This window comes from Lutjanus erythropterus, chromosome 18, assembly GCF_056507025.1.
Source record: "Lutjanus erythropterus isolate fLutEry1 chromosome 18, fLutEry1.hap2, whole genome shotgun sequence".
Taxonomy (NCBI): Eukaryota; Metazoa; Chordata; class Actinopteri; order Lutjaniformes; family Lutjanidae; genus Lutjanus; species Lutjanus erythropterus.
The window spans coordinates 5,535,180-5,553,923 of record NC_139334.1 but is presented as its reverse complement, the minus strand read 5'-3'; the positions used below and the strand labels follow the sequence as shown (position 1 = coordinate 5,553,923).

Here is an 18,744-nt window from a genome sequence, read left to right as displayed (position 1 = left end):
TTAAAGCGGCTGTACATGATTTCTGAACATACATGAACCCCCCCCCCCCCCCCCCCCCCCCCCTCTGCTGCATGGTATCACCCTCTAACCCTCTGCCATCCAAAGGTGCATGTGCATTTTTGTGGGCTTTAAGTGGAACATAAGTATGATTGAGAGGTAAGATAGACACCAAGATTAATATTTTGTCTTGCTACATCTTTTTAGTTTTGAGGTTAAAATCAGTCTTGATGTTGGGAGGGAAACGCGCAATAATGCAAAATAAAAGTAATCAATAATTCCACTCAAAGGCTTTCAAAGTAAAGTAACAAGCCACTTTGGAAATGTAAGGAGTACAAAGTACAGATATTTGTGTTCAAATGTAGAGAGCAAAACTAAAAAGGTGTCAGAAAAATAAACACAGATACCTGAAAACTTAAGACAGTGACTAAGTATTTGAACTTTACTTCCCACCACTGAGAGACCCCTGGCAGCAGAAATGTATGTGTTTAAAGCATATATGTTATACTGCAGGTCCACACTGTAAGTATATGTGAACTGTCACAAGTTCAAGTTTGCTTTAATACGGTAGGAAAACACTGTTGCTGCTCACACAGCCAGGAGAGGGCGCTCTCACTCAAACTAACCTCTGGAAAATAGTATAGATTTATATATTAGTGATTGTTCCACCAGCTATTTCTGTCAGTAGTTTTTGCCTGTAGGCTATTTATCGAGAGGAGGAGGAGGAGGGGGAGGAGGAGAGCGGGGGCTGATGGGAGGGATGAGCGGGACGGTGACCCAGTTCACCCGGCAGACAGACCCGGAGGACCGCCTGCTGATGACCACAGGACGAAATCACTGAAACTCTGATAATGAAACTACTGCTGCTGTTCCCAGGTTTCTCACAGGCAGTTGTGTTTCCTCCCCGAGTGCAAAACAGAGGAGAAAGATTCAGTGTGTGTTTGTGTTTGTGTGTGTGTGTGTGTGTAAGTCAGTGTGTGTGTGTGTGTGTGTGAGAGAGAGAGAGAGGAAGGAAAAGGGAGGGATTGAAAGTGCTGGAGTTTTAGTTTTCTCAGCATCTGGATATCTGGCTGGACACACAGCAGGGAGAGTAGAAGAAGAATCTGGATGTGTGGGAAATTACCTGAAATCAGAGGAAGTGACCGAAAAAAGCACAGAAGAAGAAGAAGAAAAAGAAGAAGAAGAAGAAGAGTGGAGGACAGGGAGGAGGACAATAAGGAGAAAGTTATTTTTCTAACGGGACAGGAGGACTGACGGACCAGCAGCAATGTTGCCGGTGAGTTTTCATTGATGAAATTTATCAAACAGGATGTGGTTTGTAGAAAATGTATGGTCTTGGTCAACATATGCGGCATTGTTAGTACTATATAACTTCAGAGATAGCGACAGTTTGAAGGAAAAACCGGTAAAAACCGGACCGGTGAATGTAGTTAAAACTGGAGCTAAACGGCACATCGTTAGCTTACTTAATTAAAATTATGATTTTGAAATATTCATTATGAAAATATTTTCATACATTTATATTTAAAAAAAAAACAAATGCAACTTTTTATTGCTTGTCGTCATGTTTACGTATTTTCACGTCAGCTATTCCCAAAATGATGACAGGAAAGAAAAGGAAAAACTTTTATCAAAGAATTATATTTTCAAAATAAAGGTCATTGAGGCAAGGAGCTTTAAGATGCCGTGTTAAATGACTTTAGAGAAATGAAAAACGTTTAAACAGAATTAAAAATCCGTGTTCAGTGTCTGAGCTGTATCAATTTACAGAATTTAACAAGAGCAAAACAGGAAGCTGGCTCTTTCAAAATGAAAACTTGCCTATCTTATGGAGTTTGTTTTCAGCCTTTCATAAATCATCTCCAAGAGGGTATTTTCAACAGTAAATGAAAGGAAGCAGTGCATTTTCAAGTGCAAGTGCATATTTAATACAGTGTGTGTCTTCAGTGTTTAAAGGATGAGAAATTTTAATGTCTGATACAGAGCTGCAAAGATTAATTGACTATTAATCAATTATTTAATTAATCGCCAACTACTTTGATAGTCGCCTGAGTGGGTTGAATATTATTTAAGTCCAAAATCTCTATGTCAACTATTAACAACTAAACAACTATTTATCCATTATAGAGAAAAAAAATCAACACATTAATCGAATGTAAAAATAATCATGAGTTGCAGCCCCAGTGTGATAAAATTATTTTAAAATAAATTCCCCTTAATCAGAAAGTTGTTAGTAATCTACAAATATCAACAGTTTCGTATTATTCTGGCTCGTAAAGATGGTTATGAAATCTGTAGTCTTTTAAGCTGAATGTTGTAAAACTTGATATTTGGATGCTAGAAGTCGTTTGGAGTTGTCAAGTACTTTTGTTTAGGAAGTTTTGGCAGATCTATGCCATATATCTATACCCTACATATACATGTATCTCAATATATCTACTGTATGTGGCATTAAATATATGTAGTTGTGACCAAACCCCCACCCCCCCACCCCCCTTTGTTTTTTGCAAGACTCAAAACTTATACCATCAAGTTCATCAATCTGGCTTTTATTTTGAAGGTTTCAGTCAAAAGTCTTGCTTTTCTTTTGGCTGTTTTGACACTTTTATCCGCTATATTATCCTCTGCTTCCAAGGGTTGCATTTGATGAAGTTTTCAAACACCTAAAGGTGTTTTATTGATGTATGCTAAGTTAGTGGATGTTAGAGATTTGTACACAGTCTAAAGTTTGCAAACAGTACAGAGTGAGGCTGTAAAAATTGTTTTGTAAAAATCTCTCAAAATCATAATAGAGTTCCTACCTGAAAACTAACACTAAAATCAGTAAACCATGACTATTCCTGTTTCCTTCCAACCCTTCCTCTCTCAGTCTTCCTCTCTCTATTGCTCTGTCTCTCTCTGTCTCTCTCTCTCTCTCTCTCTCTCACACACACACACACACACATACACACACACACACACACACACACTGAGAGCACTACACTTTGTGGCTGGGTTGGGCTGCTGTCAGCTCCAAACAATACACTGAAGATATAGAGATGTGTTTACTGCAGAAAGAGGGAGAAAAACACAGAGAACGTTTCTTCCTTGACCTTTGACCTCACCCTAAATGTCCTTCCTGGTTCAGGCCTTTTCTTCATCCTTTTTCCAGGAATAGAGTGAGTTTTAGTCTCTATAACTGTCCACTCAGTTTTCACACATTTTGACACTCTCAGTCCTGACTGAAAGTATTTTCCTAAAGCTGCAACAAGTCTGCTTAAATTATTCAGACTGCTGGGGAAACTGTATTGACCCTTAAATCACATTCCATATGGCTCTTCTCACAGCTTTGCCCTCACTTCTGCAAACAGCCGGCAGCTCACATGACTGATACAGCAAATGCAAAACAGAGCATGATATCATCTGGCAACTTCTTCTGAAATGTCGAGTAGCCAACACATATTTTCCTGGGTAGAGAGCTGGCAATGTTGCTGCTACCGCTTCATTTCCCATCAAGAATGAGAATACTCCACTCAATCATAATATGCTATTTATTAGCCATGCTAACAACTTTGATTCTGTCAGCCATTCACCTGGTCCAGACTGAAACATCTCAACTATCTAAACTATCTGAACTCTCTCACCTAACTAACTACTTGATGAATTACCATAAACTCTGGTACAGACATTTAACAACACTTGGTCACATTGCATTTTAAAATTACAATTAACATCGTAGCTACTGCAAATAGTCATTTTTCGATTCTAGCGTAGGTTTTCAACACTAAATAGCATGTTAAAATTAAGTACAACAAAGTATAGTATATACTACAGAGGGAGATACAATGAATATATTGATCCTGTGGTCTGCTAGTCTGCCATATATTTCTAAAGAATCACATCTTTATTGGAAAAACTTTTCAGCAAACTAGAAATGTTGCAAAAATAATGAAGCAGGTTTCTCTTTTGCAGGGTTGAATAAATTTATTCTGAACATGAAAGTAGTTTCAATAATTGATTGGCCGATGTATTGACTCGTTCTGGTTGATGTAGAAAACTTTCAACAAAGTTCAGAACATAAGCAATACAGAGACACACACACACACACACACACACACACACACAGTAGGAGACACTGTGGTAGTTCAGAAGTGAGAAGATTGTTTCTTTCTCAATGAGCTGGAAGCTCGTGTTTCACCGGTCACATGCAGTTCCTATAGAGACACTACTGACTGATGTGTGTGAGTGTGTGTTTGGGTGTGGGCAGTGGGAGCTGGGGCGTCTGAAACACAAATCACTTTCAGCTGTCACTGTGTTCCACACTGTGGTGTGTCTCACTCACACACACATAAAAAGACAACTCAACAACTGCCAACAGCGAAGCTACTTGCTACACTGGGATTTCTTTCTTTCCACTCTTTCTTGTTTTCATTCATAAGCTTTACTTTACTTTAGCGTCTTGATTATCTTGGTCTTTAGATATTTGTTTTGGCAGGGCTTTACTCTGATACAGTCACTCTGTTGTCAGAAATATCTACCACAGGAGTGGTGCCATGACATCGATCTGACGGCCTGTTATTCAGTCTGAAAAATGTCCCGTTGGACCAAAAGCCCATTTGTCTGACAATCTAGACAACAAATGCCGTTTATTCCGAACTTACATATGTAACTTAACTGACAATAACTAACACACTTAACTGTTTTTGGTGCCTTAACCTAACCAAACCAAGATTAATCATGTGTTTATTATTGTTATGGTATAATGCTGACAGAGGTCACCTGACATTTGTACATCAAAGTACACTCAGATATTGAAGGCAAAACTCCCCAGGGACTTTTGGACTATTCTGGCTTCGTAATAACGGGCTGTTGGACCAGTCCACACAGAAATATCAATTTGTTTGTACTTACTGTGACTTAAGAAGCTAATTTACCACAGAACGTGACTGTTCATTCATTGCACATGGCTTTAGATAAACGTGACAACCCAGTTCCTAAAGTGCAGTGGTAATGTAATACAGACTCGTGCATATCATCAGTCAGTCTACAATGAGTCCTACTTTAAATTTAAGCTTGTAAATCCCTGCAGTTTGTTAGCAGGTGTTACTTGAAGCTGCCTCACTGGAGGGACAGTATGGCACGGCTATTTTCTCCTGTGTGTAATACTTTCCTAATTTTGGTTGCTGTACTGACTAAAGCGGGTGTCTTCTTCTGTGATATTTAAAAGGCAGTGCTTTTCTCCACTCCCACACTAGCTGCTCTACCCTCCCATGATTCATCATTAACCAGTGAGCAGCAGACCGTCGATTGCAAATGTCACAGAAATTAAATTAAAACCGTGTGGGCTTCCACCAGCTGCTCTTTAATAATCTGATTCCTTATTTCACTTAAGACAAAAAAAAGAGTTCAGGTGTAGCCCTAGATCTTGTGAGGAGAGGGGTTTATTTTAGGAGATGTAATGAAACACATGGGAAGAGCCAGGACAATGGACTGGATTTGGAAATAAAGCCACTGGGCAGACATAACAACAGTGTGACAGATGGAACAGCCTGAAAACCATTTCACTCCCAGGAGGACCACTCTCCTTGAATGGTTTGCACAGCAGGTATAAGCACACTACACCCCCAGATCCCTGCAGAGTCCATCATCATTTAAAATGATTTAGCACCTACAAAAAGATAAGCAAAGATAAGCCAAGCATAACCATTACATAGTTCACGTTCACAAAAAAGACTCAGCTGCCTGCAAAAATGAAATTTGATCATGACTGTAGTGAAGTCACCTGCTGTGAATAAAACCAAAAAAGAGAAGGGATAACATTTTAACATGTGGAAATGTCCTCACCCTGCATAAGTTCTGTAAGTTTCCTGCTTATAGAATGACTAGACTGAACACACACCGTCTACAAGGGAACGTATCTTCCAAGTGGACTCTAGAAATATACATATATATATATAAAAATCCCCCCAAAAAGTATTGCATAGACAAAACTAATAGCTGTCCATGGTGTCTGCAGCCGTCCATTCAGCAGTATAATCCAGCCTTTAGTCCCAACATACAGTCGTGACTTCTGAAGATAAACAAAACAAATTCTACATATTCAAAGACTTTATGATTAGTGTTGTTTTAGATCGTATTCGACAGAGAGCTGAAGTCCTGATGTCACATTGTGATCTGTCCATTCTCTCATCCTCAGCAGCTGCTATAAGAAACTGAAACATTTATGATTTTAACACAGTTGAATAATGGTCACTGTGTAAGCATGTAAAAAAAAACTACACCTCTTATGAAAAGTTTCTGTCAATGCAATTTACCAACTTATTCAATCATAACTTGGTTTATTCAAATACATAAGATCACCTTTCTAGTTGTAATCTCTGATGTCTGAAACGTCACAGTGGTCAGTCCTCCATATCCCACTGTTATCACAAACACGTCTCAACTATCCACAACCCCTCGACTCGCTCTTGTACTTCAGCTCTAGGGCTCATGGGAAATGGTGTTTGTTAAGGGCAGCTAAAACAGAAATATTGAATACACAGCTGTATGAGACTGTCCTTATCTGAAATATGGATGTAACACAAGACACACGGGTGAGAAAGGCTCTATTATGTTATTAACGTTGTTACAAATGTTAATGAGGTTCTCTTCGTTTCTGTAGCAGGAACCTGAAGTTTGGTTTGACTGCAGCTCTCCATACATTTGTCCTTTCAGTGGGCAGCTGGTGACATGATGTCATGCCCCATGTGACTTTTTCACCAGTCTTGGTATGCCTGAGCAAGACTCTCATTCACTCTGGTTAGAATAAAAACAATGTCTTAAATGTTTTAATCAGTTGTAAAATTGTATAAATGCTGTTTTTTTTTTATTTCTACACCTATTTTATTGTTTGAAGTCCATGCGTGTTTGTGTGCCTGCGTGTGTTTGTGTGTGTGAATCTTGACCATCTCTGTTGCAGTGTGTGGTTGTATTGTCTGTAGTGGGTGGAAGTGCAGAAAGGTTCCTTTTGAACAACTTGGAAGAACATTTTGTTTATAAAAATTCCGGTTCCTGTGGAGACACACACACACACACACACACACACACACACACACACACACACACACACACATTCTTACAAGGCAGTGCATCTGAAGTTTCTTACAGAAAGTACTTCTGTCTTTTCTCAAAATTCTTTTTTTTCTCATTTTGAGTTCATCCTGATAAGCGAAATGCTTCAGGTTAAGGTTCATAGTTTAGTATGGCATCTCCAGTCAGTGGTTGCAAAGGATTGTGGGACATAAATATCAGTCAGATCCACGCAGAACTAATCTGTGACTGAAGATTTATTATCTGTGTGAGCAGGAGCAACATAGAGGTCAGGAGTAAAGGGACGAGGGGAGGCCGAAACAGAAAAAAAGAGATTAACAGATTTTGTTTCTTATTTATAGTGTGTCAATGAATTTATTTAGTAAGTACAGGGAGTATTAATGTGATGACAACACTGGTGTAGTAGCTTGTTTTCTGGATCTCATCTCGTGTCTGTCGTGTTTCCTCTGCGCTGTCTACTGATTTTCTGTCAATTCCAATAGATGCACTGTTTTGCGCACATGCACCAAACATGTGACCTTGTGTGAGACACAGAGAGGGAGAGAGAGAGACCGCTCCTTTGCCAATGTACCTTCTGTGTCCTTTCTGTGTGTGTGTGTGTGTGTGTGTGTGTGTGTGTGTGTGTGTGTGTGTGTGTGTGTGTGTGTGTGTGTGTGTGTGTGTGTGTTTGTGTGTGTGTGTGTAAGAGTGCAGTCATGCTGCAGTATATCAGTGTGGCCTCTGTAATCTCTCCCCCTCCAGCATTACCACTGCTGCTTCTGGACAGCTTCACTCCACACCACATTGACCAGCCAATACATCTAACATATACAGATATATTCAGCCAGTATTAATGCAGATACTTGTGCTAATATTTTGTGTATGAAGGAGTAATGTTTATGGTTATTTTTAGGTACATTCCTCAAGTCTAGACCCATCGCTGGTGGTCATGTCTGTCATTAAGATTAATGTGAAGATTTTTTCTACTCTAATCAGAATTATAATAGTCACATTTAAATAAAAAAAAGCTTTTTAAATAAGTGTATAAGTAGCAGTTAAACAAAGTGTCTTAATACGGTATGTGTCGGTATTGTGCCATTAAATGACTTTGTAAGTGAAGGTCTCAGTCTTGACCCTGAGTGACCTGGCCGGCTCCAGCTCTGCTGGACACTGAGCTAAAAAAAAAAGGGTTTTGGCATCAACGTCTGGGACTTTTTTAAGACTTCACAATTCAGTTGTCACATGCTAGAACTAATCAAGAAGTTTCAAGAGGTTAGTAGTGTAATAATCCACATATAGACTGTGACTGGAATAATGTCACAATACCAGAATTTTAAACTTTGATACAATACTAGTGTGTGTGTGTGTGTGTGTATATATATATATGTGTGTGTGTATATACATATATATACATGTACACATATATAAAAACAATACAGTAGCTCTTTTGATACCAAGACAAAAACAAAAATAAAAAATAGTCCAATGCACACAAAATAGGTAATATATATATATGTTATCATGGTATTCGCATATTAAGTACAAGATCATCACAGAGTATACAGACAATATGTAAAGTGTGTATTGTGTGCGTTAGATCAGCTGAATAAAGGGACAGTTCACCCCAAATTCAAAAATACATACACGGACACAAAGTTAAAGCTCTGTGGAGGACGCTCAGGAGAGCGGCATTAATGTTTACATCCTGAGTTGTCGTGAGCACAAGCCTCTCATCCATGAGTTAATGCACTTAACTTAGCTTTTCAAATATATTTTTAAGCACCACGAGCTGAGCGCCATCTAGTTCCTTCTAGTATATTTTTTGAGAGGACAGACGGCTGATACCTCTAAACTCTGTAACTCACGCCAAAACTATCTAGATGGATTGTAGTGCTGCTAGTAAGAGGGAAAATATGTATTTTTGATTTTGAGCTGATTTGTTCCTGTAAACCCTTGCCAATGCAAAACAATAAAAGATTTTACTGTTTTCTAATGATGACAACACGTACTGCGCGACAGACTGACAAGCTTTTCATGGCCAATAACATTTGGTTTGAAGCACATTTGATCATTGTAGCATTCACTCTTTTATCACAATTTCATGCTTGTAAATTCCTGAAAATTTCAGTTATTTAATGTTACCCATAGAGTGTTTAGTATGAAAATACCATGATGAGAACCTTAACTTTTCCAGCAAGATTATTTGCCACATTCAGCTTGTACAGGTACATCAGACCTGTTGAAAATTACATTTGAGGCTGATGAGTAAAGTCTCAAATGATTTTTCAGGTCACATCTCTTACTTAACTGTAAACAATAAAAATAGTAGCAGCTCAATCATATCAGAGATGTTGACTAGACCATATCAGATTTGTAATAAAAACTCAATATCCCGGTCTACTCCCACTAACAGGCATAAAAAAGTGTCCAGATTCTCTTTTTTATCTCCCATCATCCTCTCCTCCTCACCCTCTCCTCAAATTTACTGAAAGCCGACTCCCTCCCCTCCCTTCCCCCCTCCTCCTCCCTCACTGACACACACTCTTATATTTGTATTTCCTACCCTCACACGCTCACACTGACACTGACACATCAAACACTCTCTCCCACCACTTTCTCCACCTGACACCACTAATTACCTATCTATACATTACACACACACACACACATGCACACAGACGTGCATCCACACACTTCTGTGTGTGTTTTCAGTCGATGGTTTTCCAATGAAGCGTTTCTTCAGGCTGGTGTTGGAGCGACTGGTGTGTCTGTCAAAGAACCTCAAACTGAGTAAATGCAGGAAACAGGAGAGGAAGAAAAGCAGGAAAACCAAACCAGCGGTGAGTGACAGACAGAAGAGCTTTAGTAAAAGATTGGTGCCTGCACTAGCATGTTTTTTGTTTTCTTGTATATAAATACTTTTACCACCACAGCTGGTCAAACTAACCTAACGGTGAGGCCGCTGTGTGTTAGGAAAGCACAGATTTTAGGGGAGTTTGGTGTTGTTTGGTATCAGGCTGGAATAGATGGCACCAGGTTGGGGTTTCAGTTCAGACAGTCCAAGCCAGCCACTGTGGCATCCCTCCACCCGACTACAATTAAGACATTGTGTTTAGAAATGCCTTGGAGCAGCTAATAAAATGAGCATTGATGTGTTTTTGCAGCAGACTAACTAAGAGAAGACAGGGCTGTTTGTCACTCTCGCCTGCTGCACAGAGTCGCACTATCTGGCTATCTCTTTCTGCCTCTCTAATGCCTAAAATAGCCAGAGTCGCTCCATTCAGCACCAGAGGCAATTTAGAAACCACAACTCAATCTGCCTCTGTGTATCTGAGTGTGTGTGTGTGTGTGTGTGTGTGTGTGTGTGATTTTTTGAGTCCTGTTCATGTCCCTCCAATGAGTTCATCATGTTAAATTTTCAATGATCAGAAGAAGCATGCGCTCGTAACGAGGGGTGGAAGTAACAAATTACAACTTACATTACTTTAATAAAGTAATTTTTTGAGGTACTTTTGTGAGTATTTTTTTAAGACTGTAATTGTGGCCTTAACGTATCTGCAAAGACTCCCCTGCCTGTATTTCCTTATTTTCTCATTATCTTATTTATTTTATTTTTGTCCGGATGCTTTACTAATTCAAAACTTTGATATTTCACGTAGTGCGCTGTAAAAACGAAAAATTTGAGAAAACCCAAAATTTAAGACCACTTTCTGAAAAAGAGTTTTTAGTTTTGAGCCCAACTTACACACCTAATTTTTGAAAAAGTTTTACTAATGAATTACGTTTTATTTACTTTTCTTCTTATGTGAAATTGCAACAATTTAATTTTCAAGCATCCAACTGCTGACATATCAGGTCCACAGTTCACTATGAACAAATCTGAAACAAATTTTTTAGCATTTACTAAAATTCAAAGATTCAAGTTTATCTAAAGACGAAACATAAATGATCTTAACAAAAGATTATAGGCTGGCAAAACTTTCTTTAGTTTATTTCAGAGTTTGAGTTTGATTCAAAACTCAGAAATCTGGTGAAGGCTGGTTCCTTGTTTTCTCAACTCTTTTTTTTTTTTACAGTGTGGGAACGTAAGCCAACAATCAGCTGTCTCTCTGGTGCGTCTATGAACAGTTCAGACAAAACCTACTGATTCTGCCTTTAAGTATGCATCACTGTGTAATCTACTACATCTAAAATCATATTTCACTACCGATTAGGCTTAAAATTTGATTTATTGTCAAAAAGTTTCATGTGCATTTTTGCAGGCTGTCCAATTCAAACGAACCAATGAAAAACTCAAAATTGAATGCCTGCTACTGATAATGCTGTAAACATTAGTGGTTACAAAAGTAATACTGTGAGTAGTTTTTGAGGAGAATTCCAATACGCTTATCAAAGCTTTTCAATGATTAACGTTTCACTGCTACTATGAATCTGGCCTGTGTTTGACCTATATAGTCTGGTCTATCTATGGAGGGTTTTCGGATATATACTGTAACCAACACTGTAGCGGCCATACTGAAAGTCCACAGAGGGTGTAAACAGCCGATTGGGTTTCTAAACACATCATTTATCCATATCAAGACAGGCCCTTTTCACAGAAGACATGTTGACATGTTACAGCATGAAAGGCACAGGTGTAAATAATAAAATGAGGTGGGAAGGATTCCATTCAGCTGCTTTAGTGTCAGGGTCGTGGTATTGTGCCTGCTGGCTCACAGTCAGACTCATGACTCACTGGGACGCTTGAATAGAACAGAGCCATCGCTAATATTATTAGTAACACCTGTGCTTTTCCTTCTATGACAAGTCAAAATATCTGCTGTGAAAAAGGCCCGTATACATGTTCACGGTTTACCAACATGTTGTTTTTGACAGGAAACTCAGGAATCAGGAATTAAGTAGCTGATGTAATTAGTGATAAACTTCTTTAATGATTGCTAAGAGGAAACAGTGTAATATATAAGTCAGATACTAAAAAGCAGTGAATCTCATCTACAGTGGAAAGTAAAACCCCGGTTCTCCTGTCCAGATGTTGAAGTGTCTTTGAGCAGGTTACTGAAAAAATGCTTACAATAATTAGGCCAGTGCCTTGCATGATAGCTCTGCTGCTATTGGTGTGTGTGTGTGTGTGTGTGTGTGAGTGTGTGTGTGAGAGTGTGTATAAGTGCATGGATGAATGAGAGGCAAAATGTCAAGTGCTTTGGGTAAAAGGCTGTATAAATCCATTTACCATTCACCAGTGAAATGAAAAAGTCAGTGGGTGTCCAGTTCAGTGACCTCAGGCTTGAATCGTTGCTTTTTGCGGATGGTGGAGTTCGGCTGGCCACATCGATCTGTTGCTTCCAGTGTTGCGTGTTAGAAACAGTATTGTACGAGTGTCAAGTTGCGTTTGTGTTCTACGCTGTGTTGACCATCTAGTAGTTCATTTAGAGCCTTTTCAGACCTGGTTTTAAAACCCGTCATGTGTCCAATCACAAGACAGTTCTGAGTATCTGAGTCCACACGTGGCAGTACAGTGTCTCTCCAGATGCTTCTTATGATCGGATCCCACTTCCCTGCTCTGTATGTATGTAAACGTCCAGTACTGTCCATTTGCACATCTGTTTATTCCTTTATTTTAGTTAAGCACCACACTGAACCCCTACATCAGCCTACATGACCCTCATATTTTTCCTGCGCTGTGAAGCCAGCCAGCTCTGTCAGCATCCCAGCACAAGAGCTCTGTGGTACACTGGGATTTTATAACTGAACTATGGGCATGACACACACTTTACCTTTCCTGACTGTGTAGAGATTCACTGTTTTGCATTAAATGCCAAATTTACAAGAAGGCATGAATGATGAAGAGTCCAGCGTACCCGTTTTATCCCCCCCCCCCCCCCCGATGCAAATAATCACGTTTGGAAAATGTGTAGACGGACACATTCGAACCACAGAACCAGCAGTACTTTGGGAAAAGGTCGCTATTTAAATATAGTGCAAGCACGATTTGTATGCTTTAGTGATACCTCTGGTTAATTTTCTATTCCATTACATTTCTATTTGAGTAGCCTATAATGTTACATAAGGAAGGAGGGCAATTGGGTACGTGCTGCTGCTTTCATGAGTTTGCTGGCAGTAGAAAACTGGAAAAGCCACTCTGGACCAGCCATCTGATTTCATCTTTTCATTCCTTTTAGCTTTCTCCAAACAGGTACTGCAGCTGCAGAAAAAAATTCCAAAATCTCAGCAAGGTCAGAGCAGGGGCATCAAGGCAGTTTGATGTGCCTCATAATGCTTTTGGTGCTCATCCGCCCGTTTAAAACAGTAGATTTACTTAAAAATGATGCTTTCAGTATGTTTGGGCCTTAATGCAGGATTCTACCAGAGATGTATAAAACACTATTTGTTTTGTTCTTAGTGAAGAAATCCCAGTATGTTCAACACAGGTGTTTGGTAGAAGATTACTTTGTGAGTTGTTGGTCACTAAAATTAGTGTTTCTATTGAGGTTAAAATGAAGAATGTTACTTTTGTGCTGTTTCTTCCCAAGAGAGGAAACAGAAAATAGGTTCTTGCGTCACAGTAAGATGCATGTTGAAAATGACAAATGACTTCCTAATTTTACTGAATGAAGCTACACCCACGCGACGACAGTCTTTCCCCACGCAACCGTGATCTTGGGGGTACAATGACTTGCGTGTATCAGATGTCTTCTTCTTCCAACACACCCGACTGAAATGATCGGCTCATCATCAAGCCTCCGCAGAAATCTGATAACGACCTGTTCATTTGAGTCAGATGTGTTGGAGCAGGGCAGGGGTTGGCAACCTGTGCTGTCAAAAGGACCATTTTTTGCCATGAAAGGAAAAAAAAAACTGTCACAACTATTAAATTCAATTTTTTGGATTTGGAATCCATAGCTAGCCAAACGAGATTTAAAGGTATAATCTGCAACATTTTCCTAAAAATGTATAGACATAATCCCTTTCAGTCATCACTTATGACCCACTAGAAGTGTGTAGTGGTGGCTCTGTCTGCAGAAACCCTGCCCTCTGTCTGTGTTTCCTTATTTTTTCTCATTGTTTTACATATAACAACCCAAAACGTTGGTACATGATGTCCTGATGCATTTATGAACAGCTCGGTCAAATGCTACTGCCTCTACCTTTAAAACTCCACCAGCAGCGTTTAGAGGAAAACGCACTGAGCCATAGTAGATGCAGCTCCGGAGCAGGTTGTACACGGTTGGGAAACACTGATTTTGTTTTTCATTGATAATGGACGTTCCTAACAGCAGCCATATTGATTTGAAATAGTAGTGTAAACACAGGTGTTACCAATGATACTAATGAAGGTTCTGTACCATTTAGTGTAGCAGCACCCTGACTGTTTGATCTGAATATAACAGGACCTTAATTAGTATCATTGGTAACACCTGTGTTTGCACTAATATTAATGTCAAAATGGCTGCGGTGAAAAGGGTCTGTTGAACAGCTGATACTGCAGTTGACCTCCATAATGGTGCCAGATATTAAACCATTTGTGGCTTCATGCTTGATCAAGTTCTCATCCGTGCCAAATGAGTGTATGTGTGTGCTGCATTTACAGTCAACATTTTGTGTTAGTGTCTTCAGGGAATTATGAGTATTTTGTTGATGAGAAAAACCACTCTGAATGATTTGATTATATAAAACACCCTTTCAACTCTGCCAACAGTCCGTCAGTGTGACAAATGATGTGTTTTAACATGTGAAACAGAAACATTACTTATCCTTGTGAGGCCACGATTAGCCTACTTTTAATGGTTTGTGGACTAGTAAAACCCCTACTGTGTTTGCAGGGCTTGCATGTGTGTGTGTGTTTGTATATGTGTGTTTGTGTGTGTCTAATCCAAGATTTAGAGAATGTGTCCCTGCTCAGTCTGTCTGCATGCAGCCAGAGATTACTTCACATGATCTGGGACAGGTGTATAGAGTACTGTGGATTAGTGTACAGTATATATTTTGAGTGTATGTCTCTGTGTGTGTGTGGACAGTGGACAATGTACTGTGTGTGTGTGTGTGCAATAGAGACAGAGAGACAAGGCAACATTGAGATTAAAAGTGTATCTGTATGTGTGTGTGCCTCTGTGTGTCTGTGTGTTCCTATCCCAGATTACCCTAAATTTATCTTTCAACTGCCGACTGACTATCTGACATGACATCATCACCAGTGACATTGCCAGTGACATCACGGGCGATAACACAGGATGTCCTTTTCTGATTGCTATTTTAATCTTTTGGCTGCAGAATTTGGAGGATTTGATAACAAAGTGATTTCAGGGGGGATCACTGCTGGCCAGCTGATACGCTGAAGTCATGTATTTTCTTTTTTCCGATATTTTGAACCAAACTAAAATCTTTATCGTAACAATATTGGTAGTATTCTACTGTATTTTATTCTACTGGTCTAAACTAATCTTACCGAAGATTTAGATAAACTTGATTTCTGAAGCTTTCAGACTAAATATGCGAAGACAAGATCAATTCAGTTTTTATTTGGTTAGATCTAGATTAGGTTAAACCTTTGTTGTGAGTCCAGAGGGAATTGCATGTTTGTGTCTGTGTGGTATTGATAGGAGATTAAAGCCGTGATGAATGTGTTGTCCAGTGAGATGGGTGGCTCGATCACGTTACAAGCTGCTGTCATCAGTGGCTGTTAAACAGAGTGCTTCTTTTCCCCTCCCAGACATCTCAGTGGGTCTCTTATCACCTGACATTAACATATGCTGTATCCTGAAAGCTCTGATCTAATTAGATTAAATTTACAATCTGCAGCTCATTTATATGATGTTATCCAGGCCAAGTTGCCTTAAACCTGCTGGAATTAAATGGCCTGTTCCTGATTGGATTTTATTCAGTTTCTTTTGATCCGGGTTGCTTCTTGTTCTTCTCTGTTGAATTGCTCAGTCCCGCTCCTGCCGAGAAAGGAGCAGGACCGAGTAATTCAACAGGGGTTGTTATTGACAATGTGTTAATTGATTGGTTAAGTGATGGTTAGCTAAGTTATTGGATTCCAGTCAGTAATTAGTGAGAAATACTTCATCCATCCATGTTCCTGAAATGGTGAGGTTGTTGCCTGTGTACACACCTTTCAATCCACCCACTCTACCAAAATGACTGATTCATCCAGCATCATGACACAAAACTGGTTTCTTGCTTAAAAGGCAATCGATCCAATGAGCAGTACTAATGATTAACCGGTCAGCGACAATGTCAAGCTGTTGTCCAGTGTTGTCTTGCTGTGTGCTGTATACACTGGTCTCTAGCGATTGGTTAAGAAAAATCAAATCCCCTTCCCCCACAGAAATCCGTTTGAGTGGACGCCATGTCAGGCTGTCTGGTATCAGGCAAGTAAGGTGGTAAATGTTAAGACATTTTTATGACATTTTGCATGTTTTTTTCTATGGTTACAGGTGATCCTGACAGTTTACCTCAATGACACCCAGCAGATGCTAACTGAGGTCCCAGTTACTCCAGCAACCAGAGTGGTTGACGTGGTCGAATACTGCAAAGAAGCCGGTGAGGGGGAGTGTCACCTATCTGAAGTATGGAATGGCCATGGTGAGTCCATCGATCCATCCGTCCATCCATCCGTCCATCCCAACCACTAATCTCCAAACTGGATGAATTTGAATTTTTCCATAAAACTGAAGAAAGGAGCGCTCCTTTATGAGTTGAGACAATTCTCCAAACAAACCATTTACAAGGGCACTGGATCATCTGTAAAATGCATTATCCTAAACATGGCTGTTTTTCTTAGTTTGTGAAATTAGGACTAGAATAATTAAGAGAGGTAAAGTAAGACCATTAGAGAGAGACCTTTTAAAAAGTGTCCATCTATGCAGACGATCAACTATTATATATACTGTATAATATAATAAATTACATGGTGTTCCATGAACATCTGCCTTGTAGCATCAGCTCTCTGGAACAGTTCATCTAAAGCATCAACACTGGGGTCCGGATCCCAACTACAGGGTTGCCAGAGCTTTATGGGAGGTGGAGGGTCTTCTTTGATGTAAGAAAAAGAGATTTCTCAGCATTTCATTCATTTCTGTGAACGAAACTAAATGAAATTGTTGTTGTTAAAGTTTTAATCTCACAAGATAAGGGCATGGGTGACACACAAGAACACACACTCTGCATTAGAAAACTATGCAGTTAGAATAACCAAAGAGTTAATAGAACAGTGGTCAGGCATCAGGGAGAAGAGAACACTGCATTTGTCAAAAAAGACACCCTTTAATTATGTAATAAACACAGAGAATTGTATGTGAAGTTCCTAAAAATATTAGGAAAACTCATCTCTGATACAATATCCACAGGACATAATCTGCTCAATATCCAAGTTGTTAAATTTAAGACAAACTTTCTGCAGTTATTGTGTTCACTATTTGGGTTTGTACAGTTTTTTATATATAGTTGTCAGACCTGTATTTCTATACACACATGCACACAGACATTAATCATCACTGTGTCCGACACTAATATAATTGCTATTGAAACCCTCTTGACAGCCCTTTGAGCATTAGAGTATTTACATGATTATAATCTGGAATTATCTGACAGGATAATCACGGTGAGACTTTGGCCTACATCGTTTGCTGTGAAGCTAATTGTAAACAAAGTAAGACCTATATCACACTTACAGTGTGTGAAATCAATAGAGTGCTGAGTGCCTGCCGTATGCCATTGTAAACTTGAATGGACCAGTCCATCACATCCAGACACTGAGAGCTGCTGTGTCCATTAAAGCATGTCCTACATTCATTCAATCATAGTGATCCACATAACCGCACAGAGTGTTTGTGTAGCGCTGCGGTGTGACTGAGCGGTCAGACAGGCTATAAATGGCTCTAATACTATACTGTTTCTTCGAGGGTGACACTGTGAGGCGGCACATAATAAATGGTGTTGTGTTAAAGTGTTGCTGTGTGACGAGAGGCCGTGCCTCAAGGCCACAACTGGCCTCATGACTGGTGTGTGTATGGCCTCTAAGCTCTTGTCTGTGTGTGTGTTAGTATTAGCTATGGATTGATTGATTTTACTGGGAGAATATTGCTGCTGGGTTTTTGTAAACACTGTAATTCCCCGACCTTTCTTTCCTTTCAGTTTTTCTGCTTTAATCATATAAATGTGCAAATATTTACACGCATAAGCGATGTGTTTTAGCTGGTGATACAAAGTATTCATAAACCAAATACATTTTTAGCCTTTAAAAAAACATTTCACACTTAGATCAAGTTGTCAGTTTTTGTATTAAAAAACATCATTTCAAAAACTTGAGCACAATTTTTGGTGTCCAATTTTGTTTTAGTTTTTCTTGTGGGCTGGGTTAATGCTTTGTTGTCTACTTTTTGATTATGCATTATGTCTATGAAACAGAATAAATCATAATTTTAAGCATTTTAAGCATTGCAGGGTTTAATAAACCACACATATTTTTTTTTTATTTCCCCTTTTAAAACTACAGTATGTGATGTTTGCACTGGGTGAAGTATTCAAATCAAGGCTCTGTGTTTGTTATTGCTGCTTTATTACATCACATGAAAACATCCTGGTTCTCTTGTGTATTCTTTTATGCACATTTTTATTAACTTATTGTTATTAACTTATTGATTTCTTACTAGCTACAATACTGATATAAATTTAAATGAAAAATTCTGCAAGCTAGTTGAC

At 39.1% G+C, this 18,744-nt stretch overlaps 1 protein-coding gene across 5 annotated transcripts in view; it reads left to right on the top strand.

Moving 5' to 3' along the window:
* Positions 1–982: 982 nt before the first annotated feature.
* The window catches only part of LOC146310491 (apoptosis-stimulating of p53 protein 1-like), a 58,075-nt gene continuing 40,313 nt past the window's right edge, over positions 983–18,744 (top strand). For 4 of the 5 annotated variants that reach the window (XM_084742096.1, XM_084742092.1, XM_084742094.1 and 1 more), the window contains exons 1-2: positions 9,622–9,884; positions 16,479–16,626. In XM_084742096.1, the coding sequence (XP_084598222.1) occupies positions 9,771–9,884; positions 16,479–16,626 (262 nt within the window). In that variant the 5' untranslated portion in view covers positions 9,622–9,770. Of the gene's footprint in view, positions 1,274–9,621; positions 9,885–16,478; positions 16,627–18,744 lie in introns of those variants that run through there. The other variant, XM_084742095.1, reaches the window with a different exon arrangement.